General features: G+C 54.5%; 1 protein-coding gene across 1 annotated transcript; it reads right to left on the bottom strand.

Annotated features, from left to right (window-relative positions):
* Window positions 1-405: 405 nt before the first annotated feature.
* Fbrs (fibrosin) lies at window positions 406-13134 on the bottom strand. The gene is made up of 18 exons (XM_006977048.4): window positions 12427-13134; window positions 11958-12137; window positions 11173-11208; window positions 11054-11083; window positions 8871-8919; window positions 8477-8777; window positions 6860-7161; window positions 6463-6665; window positions 6300-6344; window positions 6013-6108; window positions 5718-5786; window positions 4882-4911; window positions 4436-4507; window positions 3959-4076; window positions 3789-3869; window positions 2684-2767; window positions 2343-2550; window positions 406-2231 (listed from the first exon to the last, which is right to left on the bottom strand). The coding sequence occupies exons 1-18, from the start codon at window positions 12874-12876 to the stop codon at window positions 1637-1639; spliced, it is 2949 nt and encodes a 982-aa protein (XP_006977110.4). The 5' UTR covers window positions 12877-13134; the 3' UTR covers window positions 406-1636.
* Window positions 13135-13710: the final 576 nt, after the last annotated feature.

Genomic DNA, 13710 nt, shown 5'->3' with positions numbered 1-13710 from the left:
TTTCTCAGCTGGGATTATGAGGTACTTTCCCTCTGTACTTTATGTTCATGTGTTTGTAGTGACAATGTTGTTTTGGCAAAAATGATAATCTGTGAAAATTATGGGTCTTTCTAACATGTATGCACAGATAAACACAAAGAGAACACACACCAAATAACTGATAGTGACTACCCCTGTGGATGGTTCAATGTCTTTCTGCACTGTTTGAATCTAAAAAGTCAACACCCATCATTAACCAACTCACCCATTCAGAAGTGGCAGAGCTCCCCAGGTAGGAGGGAGAGGGAAAAACCCTCCATCAGGACATGGCCAGTATTATCCTCATTCCTTCCTCATTCTAGGACCCAGTCCAACCCATTCCAGACAACTCACACAGACTGAAAGAGGAGCCAGGGGATGGGGGTGTCTCATTGTAACACTCATTTTTATATAAATATTCGCAAGTCATGTTACAGAATAAGCCCCACTGGGGAAAAAAAAATCAAAGTTCCGGTTTTGTTAAACTGAGCCCTGCCTTCTAGTTGGGCCCCAGCCTGGAGGTGCTGCTGCTTTGGGAAGGCTGGGGCTGCTGCTGGGAGGCTGCTGAAGAAGCTGCCTGTGTTGCCCACCCCTGAACCAACCCCCTTCTTTGGTGTGTGTTTCATGGTGACCTTCTCTGGCCACCTCTCCCTTAGTTTGGGACAGGGTTCTGTGGAACAGGGCCCAGAAGTCCTGGGGGCACTTGGAGATAGGGTGGTTGCAGTAGGGACTGAGCCATAAGAGGAGTCTGAGGCTTGAAGGCTGAGCCTTTTAGAGCTGTGGGCCACACAGAATGAATAGAACAAGTCTGGGGGAACCTGGGCTGACAGCCAAATAGTGTTTGCCCTTCCCTCCAGCCTAGATCCCAGGTCCCTTTCCCTGTTGGTCTACCTCCTGCTGGACCCTACATACCCAGGGTCAAGCCCTGGGTTCCTGCCTGTCCCCTCCAGGCTCTTCCCCTGGGACACCCTCCCCCTACAGAGAGGCCAGAGGCTAGGAACACAGCACCAGTCTGAGGATTTAATTAACCAGGAAGAGGGTTGTTGGGAGGGGCACCCCTGTAAAAATGTACAAAAGGTCTGGGGGATTTGTGGAAGGGGTGATAAATATGTACATGGAACCCCTTTTCCTTTAGTTCCTCCTTCCTCAGCCCTAGGAGGGCATGGGAATTTGGGTGTTAGGTGAAAGGGAGCGGGGGCACTTTGGCCTCTGGCTTAGTGAGCCCTTGGGGAGGCAGGCCAAGGGCCTAGAGGCCCTTAGAGGGGGCATTGGTGCACCTTAAGTCATGAGCCATAACCTCTGAAATGACCCCTCATGCACTCATGCGCGTGTATGCGCGCATACATACACACACACACACACACACACACACACACACACACACACACACTTCTCTCTAGAGGCTTATGACCTCTGTCCTCCCGGTGACCCCAGAGTCCACAAGATACTTGACCTTGTGGGGGGGTTGGGGATTCTATTCCCAGGTCCATGACTTCAGAGATGGCCATGAGATTGTGACCTTTGCCTTCCAACCCTGGCTTAAAAACTTCAGCCCTAGGACTTTGTCACAAGGAATGGGGAAAGGGGGTGGAGCTCTGCCCCTGCCCCTCACCTCTCCTCACCTGTCAGCCCGGGCTGGGCCAGGGGCCCTAGGTGGGGAACTGGGCCGAGGGGCGGGCACAAGAGGTGGTGGTGCTCCCAAAAGGGCTCCTGGTGGGGTCTTGCTGAGAAGGTGAGGGGTTCCTGGAGTCGCAGTAGGTGGTGGAGGAGGAGCCAAACGGCTGTATAGCAGGGAATGAGTAGGGTCTAGACTATAGAGGCGGGCAGCAGCCATGGCCCCTGGTCCAGTCAACTCCTCACCTGCCTCATAAAAGCGCGGTGGCCTGGCCAGGCGTGGGGGCCCTGCCAACCAGGTTGGCTCTGGGAAGCCTGCACAGCGCTCTGGCAGACTAGGACCAAGAAAAGGGGGTGGCCGGGGCCTCTCCAAAAGCAAGTGAAGGCCCTGAGGCCCAGTGGTTGCAGCAGCAGCGGCAGCGGCAGCGGCTGCAGCAGCGGCAGCAGCGGCAGCAGCGGCGGCGGCGGCAGCAGCCTCTTCTTTCCGCTCTTCCTTTACCCGCACAGACTCTTTGGCTGGACGGGCTCCTTCCTCGCCAGCCCTGGCCTTAGGAGTAGCAGGAGAAACTCGCAGCTGGGGCCGTGAGAAAGGGAGGTCCCTGGTGGGGGAGGGGGCAGGCACAAGGGGACAGAATGAAGGAGTTCCTGCGGCTGACAGCCCTGCAGTGGGGTGGGGCGGGGCAGGGGCTGCAGTCCCGTGGAGGACATACCTGTCCTTCTCCTCCTTGGTGACAGAGGGCTCCCTTCGCTCCACAGGCCGCTCCTTGTCTGAGCCCGGTGTCCGGGCAGTTTCAGGGGGTCGGACCCAAGCAGGAAAGGCAAGAGGGCTGCGATGCAGGCGGCCCCATGGGTCTGGTGGGGAGGCAAAGGCTGGTGGGGCTCCTGGGCTTTCTTTCTGGGCAAAGACGGCGCTGGAGTCTGGGTAGAAGGTGAAGTACAAAGTGACAGGGGCCAGGAGGGACACTCCAGAGATAACCGCACAGGCCCCGCAGGAGCATACAGCCCGTTGTCACAGGCCCACCCCCCACTTCCCACCCTACCCAGCACTCACTGAATGTGGGGCTGCCCAGGCCTCCAAAGGCCCCGTTGGAGAGGGCAGCCAAGGAGGCGAAGCTTGTGGGACGCACAAAGGGATCTGTGGGCGGAAAGGGAAACTGGTCAGAACTTAGAGCAGGCCCAGAGAAACGGTGAGAAAGAGGCAGGTCAGTAAGGAGGCCGGAGCCCTTAGTGGCTTAGAGTTCTGGTATTTGTTCTTGGAAACAGGGTCTCGCTACATAGTTGTGGCTGGCCTGGAACTCACAGACATCACCTCCCTCTACCTCCCCCAGGGCTGGGATTAAGGGCACGTATGACAGCTCTTAGTGACTCAGTTATAACACCATGGACGGAGCAGCTCTTGTGCCAGGCCAGACACTGCTGTTTAGCCCCTTTACAATCTCTAAGTAAAAAGGACAGTTCCCACTTTCACATGACAAGACAGGCTCAGAGACGTGGAGTGACTTGCTGAAAGTCATCTAGCTGTAAAGTACCACCAGCCTGGGGCACCTCTAACTCTAAAAGTCAAATTCTTATCTGTACCTCCACTCCAGGTATCCAAGACCTCTTGGCAGCTCTCAATTCTATAGCAAACTACTAGCCTGGCGCCACCCTATCTGTAATACCTTCTCAGCGTGATTCTAACTTCACACAAATCCTAATCTGTCAGAATTAACTAGTTAACTAGCCCACCCCTCCATGGGAACCACAGTCTTCTAGCCAGAAACACCATTATCTGGGTTCAACTCTTTTTTTATTTTTTTTTTTGCCTACCTATACCCCAAGAAACTTTCAAGTCCCCTAGGCCAATAACCATGCTCTCTCCCCCTTAGGCCTGCACAGCCTCCTCCTCCACTCTCCCAGGTGGAACACTGTCTTCAGTTCCTGGCGATTGCAGAGACAGAAGTAGCAGCAGCAGAGTGGGAACCATCCTGCCCTTCCAGACTCTTTCCACAGAAGAGGGAATCACAGCCCAGAGTAGGGAGAGTGACTGCCTAAGGTCACAGAGCAAATCAAATCCTATCTACCCAACCTGAGTTGTCTCTTAGGTCTGGTTTCCATCTCTACTTCCTGTTACTAAGAACAGGGCATAGGAAGCCCAAAATTCTCTTGGTTCTTACCAATGTGGGTGCTGGGGCTCAGGAAGGGTCCATGGGCCCCGGGAGCTGTTGTGAAAGGATTGGCTGCAGCATGGACGGCTCCTGGGGCAGAGAGTGGGAGATTCTGATGAGGATGAGTGGGAGCAAGGTGGACATAGGCTATAGGCTATGAGAGGGCTGGCCAGACTCACCAGTCGCAGTGAAGAGGGAGGCCGGGTGGGAGAGCTCCTGCCCAGGGGGCAGGGCCCCGTAGGGCCCTGGAAGGCAGGGCAAGAGGTCGTTCCGAAAGTCAAGCTTGTGGGAGTCCCCCTGCATGGGACATAGGGAGAGGAGCAGTGAGGAGCTAGGTCTGGTCTCCATTTTTTTCCTTTTTATGCTATTCTTAGACTGATTGTCCCTGACTCTCACTCTTACCCCTAGTTTCCCTCCAAGGGCTAGCTAGTACCAGAAGGAGACTTAGGTACTTCCTACTACCTCTTTTAGCATGTTCTTTAACCACACCAATACCTGGGCAGAGAACCCAGGTGCTACAAAACCGCTCAGCAGTGATGGGGACAGGAGGAAAGGCTTCTTGTTAAAACTGTTCTGAGCTTGGTGGAGGGTCACTACCCAGAGTTCAGACACCCCGACTCTCAGACCCACTCTCCCTAGCCCTCCATGCCCAGTACCTTCATCTTCTCCTGGTGTCTCAGGATCATGTAAGCCACACGCACGTGCATGGCACACCACTTTCCTGGTTTCTGCCGCCCCAGGATGACCAAAGGGAAAGGGAAGGAAAAATGTTCACTCATCACCCATCCCAGGCCTGGCCCTGGGCTGAGCTTTGCCACACAGCATCCTCAACATCATCCCTACAACTGAGGGATGACCAGCTTCATCTTAAAGCCTAGGAAACTGAGGCTCAGAGAGATCAACTGCTTTGCCCAAGGTCCCATGGCCAGTTCTATCGAAGCCCAGGTTGTGACTTCAAAGCCCTGTCCTTTCTATTGGTTTACTTCTGGCTGCCTTCACATCTTCAACTTCATTTTTCCCAAGCAGGACCCCACCCCCCTCAGCCAAACACCCTGAAACCAGCCCCCAGCCTCATGCAGCCTGAGATCCTCACCAAACTCACCCTCAAAGGTGGCCGGAAATGATCAGGGATCTGGGGATGGTAAAGGAGAGATTGGAGGCGATTCAGACCTCTTCACTGACCTGAGTGTCCCATCTCTACAGCAGCACCCTTCCCACAATCTCCCTGAGACTACGGCTCCCTCAGACCACTCAGCAGTGTGACAGCCCCTCCCATTGCTCCTTCCACTCCAGGCATTGCTCCTTCCACATCAGGTTTCTGAGCCAGACCCTAGGGAAGTACCCGGTTGGGATGGCTAGGTAGGACAGGTTTCTCTACCAGAGAGCAGTCTGTCTGTCCTCTAACAGCTTCATGCATGGGATCCTTAGGGGAGGGAACCTTTTGAGGAAGTCAGAAAACTTAGTCTATCCTTCAGGAAACATGTTCCATACTTTCTTCAGTGTTCTCAGAGCGCTGGCATCTGAGACACGTGGGGAGCAGGGGAATGACTCGGGTCACTTTATAAGTTTATCTTTTCATTGTTTCCTGGTATGATGCCACTTGGGGGGTAGGGGGAATCCTGTGACTGACATTTGAAAACCACTACAAAAACCACTGTCTTGCTAGAGATGTAACTCGGTGGTAGAATGCATGTATGAAGCCCGAAGTTTGATCTCCAGTACTACCAAACAAAACCCAAACACAAACCTACTGCCCCATTCATTACTGTGTTCTTGGGACACTGTCCTTAACCTTTTACTCCTCGTGCCCGAGAAGATGGTTCTAGAAAAGTTCTCTCCTTAGGCTCCTGAGGGTGGACTGCAGGGAAGAGCCAGGAACTCACCCTCCTCTAGTCAATATACCTTCCGACTCCCCCAGGGCCTGACCTGGCCCCTCACCTGTGCCCCCTTCTGGGGGAGCCCGCTCAGCACTGGCCCCAGTCGTGGTGGCAGCTCAGGGTTCGTGTTCTGGGAAAGGGGAGTGGAGGGGTCAGACAGGAGAGCCAGTGCCACGTTAAAGGGTCTAAAAACTAAGCTGGGTGATGGGACAGGAGAGGGAGCGTGGCTTTGCAAAAACCTGGGTCCAGAAGGAAGGGCAGGAGGCTAGACACAGTTTTGGGGACGGGAGGAAGGTATACGGGTCCGGGATGTCTGTAAGGGATGGGAAGTAGTAGTTTCTGGGTCAGGAGCTCACCTTGGGCTGGAAGGCCCCCTGCAGGGAGCCAAAGGAGACAGCTGGCGGGAGACCCGGAGGGAGCCCGGGCACAGCGGGAGGGAAGGCCATGTACGGCTGTGGAGAGAAGGGCACTGGTCCAAGCAGGGAATGGAGGTGCAGCACAGGTCTGGTCTACCCATCTTTGGAATCCCCCCTAACACCCCCAAAGAGCTTTCCCAAGCTCAGGGCTCTTGCTTCTGGAGTGGAAGACTGAACTCCACTGATGCATACATTCCCACACATCACACGCCCTCACACACACTCACATTATGTCGGAAAAGGCCTTCCATCTTTCCTGGGTATTTCTCAAACTAGGGAAGAGAAGGGAAGAGTAAGCTGCCAGCCAGGGACCCAGGATCCTCCTTCCCCTGCAGGAGACACCCTCCCTTAGGCCTCTGAGCCTCATCAGCAGCCCAAGGAGGAGCTCACCATATGGCCGTGGGGAGGCAGCAGGCCCGGGGGATAGGGGGTGAAGTGCTGGTGGGTGTGCTGGTGGGTGTGCTGGTGTTGGTGGTTGTGCTGGTGGAACTGGAAGGCCAGGGGCCGGGCCGAGCCCCCTGCCCCCACCACCTCAGGGCCACCCTGGGCATTCAGGTAGCGAGAGTTCAGGTCCTGGCCGATCAGGTCCTGCTCTGTGGGAGGGGAGGGGAAGAAGGCTTTAATATCTGGTGCCACCAAGTCAACCTCTTTGGGCCCAGGTGACTGGCCTTCCCTTTAGCCTTGAGCCACTCCCTCCAAAGGCCCTTGGTCCCTGCCAAAGCCAACTGAGCCCATGCTTGGGGCCATGGCCCCCCACCACTCCACCCTGCCAGGACCCCAAACTCACCAGAAAGGGCGTTAGCGGCTGAGGCCCCAGGGTGCCCTGGCACCTGCAGCAGAGGTGGGGGTGGGGGCAGGGTGGGGCCAGGGGAGACCAAGGAGGGGTGGTGGGGTGGTGGTGGTGGGCGCAACCCATGGGGAGGAAAGCTGTGGGTGGATAGAGGCAGGGGCAGTGAGGGCGTCGGGGGCCGGTGGGTGAGCTGCGCGGACGAGGAGGAGGCAGATGAGGAGGAGGAGGACGAAGAGGATGATGAGGGGGGAGGCTGAGCCACGGGAGGGGCCGGGGCCTTGGGGGGCGGCCGTGAAGAGCTGGGGAGAGAAGTGGGGAGATGAGTGAGGGGGTGGGAGGTGCTAGCTCTAACAGGAGGTGGGTCAGAAGCCTGGGTGATGCTGTGGCCTTGGTTCTCCAATATGGGAGATGGTAGAACTTGGCCCCCAGGGACTCCCTGCAGAGAACCAGTCTCAGGATAAGATGCCTCCCACACCCAACAACCCCTTCTCCTCTTTAGATCTGGCTTTCACAAAGATGCCTCTGTCATGTCTTGCCATTGACTTCCCCTTTTCTGACTAAAGCACAGCACAGAACAGAACATTCATTTTGATGCTTAGTTACAATGGGCCACCAAAGTTCCCACCCTCAGACAGCGGAAGCAGCACCACATTATCCTGTCCTGTCAATCAGGTAGCCTGAACTCTATGCCCGTCTTGCCACGAACACCCTGGGTGACCTTGAGCAAGTCACTGCCCCTCTCTGAGCCTTAGTTTTCTCAATAATAACAATGATGACGACGACAAACAACAGTGAGGAACCCACAGCAGTGTCATTAACTCTGCTTACCCTTTAGTGAGTACTTACTGTATGTGGGGCAACTGCTGGCCTCTGCTTTAGGAGCCAGTGCAGGTCTCCAGCATGTGGCATCACCTTCCTTCCCCAGTGTTACTGTAGCCATGCAACCATCTGTACTATACCAATTCCTTTTCTAGAACATAACTCACTTTTTTCTGCCCTCATCCTAAGCAGTAACATGTTAAATCAAAAAGCTGAGGTATTAATCATATTTTCCTAAAGCAGCTAACTTTAAATATTTTAGAGTTCACCAAACCAAGACCTGAAATCACTCCATGTCCCGCTAATGACGAGTGTACACACTTTGGGAAACACTGCATTCACTTAGAATCAACCCCCAAAACAGCTTTAAGAAAAAGTACTATTATTTCATCTCATAAGAGGAAATTGAGCTCAAAGAGGCCAAGTGATTGTCAAAAATCATATAGCCAGTAAGTTTAGGCAATGCAAGAATTTAAATCTAGGTCTGACCAACACCAAAGTCAGCACTGGTAACCATCACGTCAGTATTTCCCCAAGTATGTTCCCAACAACATTATCTGTAGCAGATGCGCCTTACACACCAGCAAACACAGTTTCGAAAAGGCACAAACTGAATTCCCTTGTACATGACTGTATAAAGGGCTCAGCTAAGCCCTGCAGTCATCTCTTTACATTTATTTTCCCCAATGTCACTCCAACTTTCCAATCTCAGAATCCTCTCCCAAGTCAGACTCACTCCACGTCCCAATCACAGAATGGAGCTCTGGCAGATCAGATCAGACCCTATACACTCACCTGCCAGTGCTGAGGTCCAGGCTGCTGCCATAGGGAGAAGTTCGGAGGCCGAAGGGTGAGACCCGAAGCTGCAGCTGGGGCTGGGGTGGGGGTGGCAGACTGGGGGTAGCTGGTAAGGGTGTAGGGGATGAGACAGGAGGCCGAGGGGCTGGTGGAGGTGGTGGTTCCTTTGGGGGGAAAGGCACTAGCAGCGGGTCGGGCCCTGGGGGCTGCTCTTGGCTCCGCTCCAGGCCCGACACTTTAGGGACCACAGAGAGTTTTGCTTCACAGTTCCCATTGAAGGTGCCATGAGGACCCGAGGCTGTGAGTGAGGACAGGATGGTAGACATGCTCAGCAGAGGTTCATGCTCACCCATGTCCCTTTCATGCTTTCATCCCAGCCCTTAGGACCAACCTTTGCTGGTTGAGACAGTAAAGGAAGGGTCGAGGTCATCATCGGAGACCTGGGAGAGAAAGTAGAGGAAGGGTAGGTTATTAAGCCTCTGGAGCCTGCTATGAACTGGTGGTGGTAGCAAGTCTATTTCATCAGCCTAGCTATGATCCACTGGAATGTGGGCTTTAGGGGGCTTAAAGGAGGAAGTGGGGCACTGAGGCCAAAAATCTGCTATGCCAGGCAGGGATGGCAGAGATGAGAGCAGATCAAAGCTATGTCAGCTAAGACTGACTGCTGGAGGGCTGCAGAAATGGCTGAGTGGTTAGGAGCTGGTATTGCTGTTAGGGAGGATCCAAGTTAGATTCCTAGTTCCCATGTCAAATAGCTCACGACTGCCTGTAACTCCAGTTTCAGGGGAATCTGATGCCTCTGGCCTCTGCAGGCACTGCACTCACTTGTATAGACACATATACATAATTAAAAAGGAATAAGATAATCTTTTTGCTTGTTTTGAGACAGAGTCTCACTATACACCCTTGGCTGGCTTCAAACTCACAGAGATCTATCTGCCTTTGACTCCTGAGTGCTGAGATTAAAGGTGTACATTACCATGCCTGGTCCTAATAAAATAATCTTTTTTTTTTTTTGGTTTTTCGAGACAGGATTTCTCTGTGTAGCTTTGCACCTTTCCTGGAACTCACTTGGTAGCCCAGGCTGGCCTCGAACTCACAGAGATCCGCCCGGCTCTGCCTCCCGAGTGCTGGGATTAAAGGCGTGCGCCACCACCGCCCAGCCTAATAAAATAATCTTTAAAAAACACTATCTGGCCTGGAAATCTGTATGATTTGTGAATATTAGCAAAACAAAACAAAACTCTACACCATCTTTGAATTGGTTATATTCTCAGATCTGGAGAGTCCTTGTTAAAACAGACTTAAGGGCCTTTTGACAGTGGCCCCCCACCCCATTCTCATGTGACAATAATTAACTAGAACTGGATAGTGACCAACCCCTTAGGTGGACTACAATCCTCTGGCTCACCACAATCCCTGTCTAAAAACTTTAAGAGAAAAAAATCCACACACATTAGGGTATATAAATGTAGCTACTTATAGGAATAAAGAGGTAGAACATTACCTCCAAGGGCACATTATTTTCCAAAAATTACTAATAAGACACTGAAATAGACTGGGTAGTGGTGGTATACGCCTTTAATCCCAGCACTCAGGAGACAGAGGCAGGTGGATCTCTGTGAGTTCAAGGCCAGCCTGGTTTACAGAGCTAGGTCCAGGACAGGCAAGGCTACACAGAAAAACCCTGTCTTGAAAGGTGGGTGGGGGAGGAAGGAAACTGAAATAGACCCTTCCAGGATGAGTGCCTACACTGATCAACCATGGTCTGGTGCTCTCACTGCAAGACTCAAATTCTACAGACAGACCTGATGGCCAGAGGGAGGAGCATTCAGTTCCAGACTCATTTTGGACTCTTGGAGAAAGCTAGGAAAGGCTTCAAAGGCTCTGAGAAGGACGCTAGACCAATAGGCAAACTTTCAGTTCTCTGGTTACCTAGCCACGCCCACCATTAAAAACAACGGGTGGAGGGGCAAGAGTATAAGTTTGGAGAAACAGATCAGCAGATGAGAGCCCTGGCTCTTCTTCCAGAAGATCCAGGTTCAACTCCTACCACCCACATGGAGGCTCACAACTGTCTGTGACTCCAGCTCCAGGGGATCTGACACCCTCTTCTGGCCTTCTCAGGCACTGCACACAGGTGATATGCAGACATACATGCAGACAAAACACCCATACACAAACTAAAATGAAAAACAAAAACCAAACCAACCAATCAACCAACCAAACAAAAACCCAAACCAAACAACAGGGCCAGGCCAGCAGGACCAGTCCGCAGGGAAAGGTCTTGCCGGGAGGCCTGATGCTGTCTCTGAGTCCCACCCCTGGGACTACATGGAGGAAGGAGAGAACTGCCTCCTGAAAGCTGTCCTCTGACACACACTGTGGCCTCGCCCCTCACCCCAGCACCTCCTTCTCCCCTCCCTTCCTCCTCAGAACTTAATCCTGGTTCAACATAACCAACCCATGGTCCCACTCAGGGGAAGGATGTCTGCTGCTTGTCCAGGCTCTGTAAGCTGCAGACTATTTTAACATCGGTAGCAATGCCCACCCGACAATTCCAGCCCCACTCACCCTCTCATCCAGATCACTTTCTGCGTCACACTGAGAAGGAAAGAGAGAGACATCAGGAGACAGAAGAGGAGTGGGACCCAAGGGGAAGGGAAGGGCCATGCTAGGTGGACAGCACTTACTATATATCCAGCTTCCAGAGAGTGACGGGAGAAAGCCTGAGGAAGACCAGAGTCCAGAGGTAAGGGAGGCCGACTGGCCAGGAAACTATAAAGCCGCAACTCCCAGCAAGGCATTCAAGGACACTTAAAATCTAATCTCAACCACTTTTTCTAGCTTTTTCTTCGGGTACTTCCCACCTCCATTCCCAACCTCTTACCACTTTCATAATATAACAGGTTCTCACGTCTTACATTTTGTTCAAAACAACTTTTCTTCATTTCTTTCCTCAGCAAACTTCTGAGTCTACTTTGGGGCCCAAGACATTCTAGGGGGCTTTCCCTAACCACAACCCTCTGCCCATCCCCCAGACAGAATGAGTGGCTTCCTCATGTGGGTTTCTGCAGCACTTCTAGATCTTTCCCAGATCACTGCCTTGTACAGCTGCTCAACATGGTCTAGGTGTTTGCTTGTCGACTGTTTCTTTCTCCCTAGGCTGCCACCAGCTAGAGGGAAGGGCAGGGACATCTAATTTATTTATAATTCAACTAAGTGTCTTTGATGTCCTTGCATTATCGGCATGTTTGTAGTATACACAGCACAAGTCAAAGCAAGTGAGTTTGACCGTAGTCTGTCTTGTCGGCCCGGACTAGAGGGCTGCTGTCCAGTCGGCTCTGCCTTCCTCTCTGCTCTTAGAAACCGTGATTACTGTTCAGGACGGCAGTTTCGATGCTCATGGAAAACCAATCCACATGAACGATACTCTGACAGAGGAATTTTGGAAGACTGGGATCTGGGACAGGCTCACCTCTTTCCGTCTTCGCTTATTGGGCCATTTGCGGGGCCTATCCCCAGAGGGCCGGCCAGGCTCACGATCTGAGCTGTCTCCTGGCTCCCCAGTGGCCCCACTGGAGCCCCCCCTTTTCCGTTTCCCAGAATGCTTCAGCCGATGTTCCAGTCGCTCTGGGGGCTGAAGAGATGCATCCTTCTGTAGAAGAGGAGGTGGGACTGAAGTGGTTGGAGAAGGAAAAGCTCCCCAACTCTCTAAGGGTGACCAAGCTAGTCAAATGCCTCTCAGTCAGGGTAACTTAGGTAGTCCCCAGAGACTAGCTCTACCTCCTCCCACCCTGGGTGGGGCAGAAGCCAGGCCAGAGGAGCCGGTTGCTCTGGTTTGGGGTGTCACCACTGCCCCCTCAACCCCAGGCACTCTGACGGCTGTGTCCTCCTCTGCCCTCTGACCCTCCGCCCAAAGACCCCCAAACCCTATCAGGACACACCTGCAAGGCCTCAAGACTGGCAAAGCTAGCGATGGCAAAGCCATCGATCAAGTCTTCCTCCTCTTCCTCCTCCTCCTCGGGCTCCTCCTCGGCTTCCCCGTCGTCTGCGGCCCCCTCGTCCTCTTCCTCCTCTTCCTCTCCCCGGCTGCCCGAACCGGCAGGCCGCTTCCGAGCTCGCGGTCTTGGGGGTCGAGGCCTGGGTCGGGGCCGCCGCCGTCTCAGGCCCCCAGGCCGCTCTCCCGAGGAAGCTGACGACCAGGGCCGGGCGGGCGGCGGCGGCGACGACGAGGATGAAGAGCCGCGCGGGGCGGCCAACAAGGCCCGGGGCGCGTCACCGCCGGGACCACGGCGGCGCCGCTGCTCCCGATCACGGTCTCGCCGCGAGCAACGTCTGCGCCGCCGCTCCCCCTCCGCTGCCCAGCCCGGGCCTGGGGCCGCGGCCGTCTCCATGGTGACGGCCCTCAGCGCCGCATCCGGAGGCGGCGGGGCCCGGCGCGGCCTGTCCACAGGCCCGGGGTCGCGAGCGCGGAGCTGGCGCTTGCACAGGGACGGGAGAGCTCCGGCTTCCTCTCTGAGACAGGATCCGCTGGCCCCTGGCTTGCCCCAAGGCCAAGGCCCAGAGAGCCGGCGCCGCCCCCGGGGCGACAAGCCTGAAGGCCCCCCCTGTAGGGCTGGCGGGGCCGCGACGACGAAAACTGAGCGGCCGTCCCTTTAAGGCGAGGCCTCAAACTGTCCAGCCCCCGGCCCCTTTAAGACGACTCCACCGTGTCCGGCGGGTCTGGTGCGGCGGCGGCCCCGTGCCAGGGGTCGAGGCAAGTCTCCCGGAGGAAGAGGAAGGGCCACCCCTTTAAAAGGGGCGGAAAGCACAACCTCCCCTTTAAACGCGTCTCAAGTCCTCCGGCTGAAAGAGGCCACCCCTTTAAAGAGTCCGGAGGCTTTCAAACAGCGGGGCCGTCCCTTTCAAGAGCTCGCAGTCCAGTTCCCAGTCCGCCACCGGCTGCCACTTCCCCTTTAAGGGGAATTTAAGGAACTTCTCGCGTGGGGCAGGCGGGAGGAAAACTCCGCTCGCCCCAGTTCTTCCAATAGGAGTGTCAGCTTCGGCAGGTTTCCCCTTTAAGGCTGGCGTCGCAGTCGGCCAAGTTCGGTGCCCACCCCTTTAAGGAGATTTAAAGAGGTCTACGCCTCCGGGAGCCTTGAAAGGTGCAAGGGGGCGGAGCCTGCCTTCCAAAGCCCCGGATGTGAGGCAACGGTGACGGATGGAGCGTCTCTCCCTGTCCTCCGACA

The sequence above is a fragment of the Peromyscus maniculatus genome, chromosome 1, assembly GCF_049852395.1.
Source record: "Peromyscus maniculatus bairdii isolate BWxNUB_F1_BW_parent chromosome 1, HU_Pman_BW_mat_3.1, whole genome shotgun sequence".
NCBI classification, from domain to species: domain Eukaryota; kingdom Metazoa; phylum Chordata; class Mammalia; order Rodentia; family Cricetidae; genus Peromyscus; species Peromyscus maniculatus.
This window is presented reverse-complemented; position numbering and strand designations above follow the sequence as displayed.

Excerpts from the sequence above, each read along its gene's own strand:
- Fbrs (XM_006977048.4), bottom strand. The coding sequence starts at position 12,876 with ATGGAGACGGCCGCGGCCCCAGGCCCGGGCTGGGCAGCGGAGGGGGAG. Across the intron at positions 12,138-12,426 it reads CCAGTCTTGAGGCCTTGCAG|AAGGATGCATCTCTTCAGCC; the intron begins GTGTGTCCTGAT and ends CCTCTTCTACAG. Across the intron at positions 4,077-4,435 it reads GACACCAGGAGAAGATGAAG|GGGGACTCCCACAAGCTTGA; the intron begins GTACTGGGCATG and ends TGTCCCATGCAG.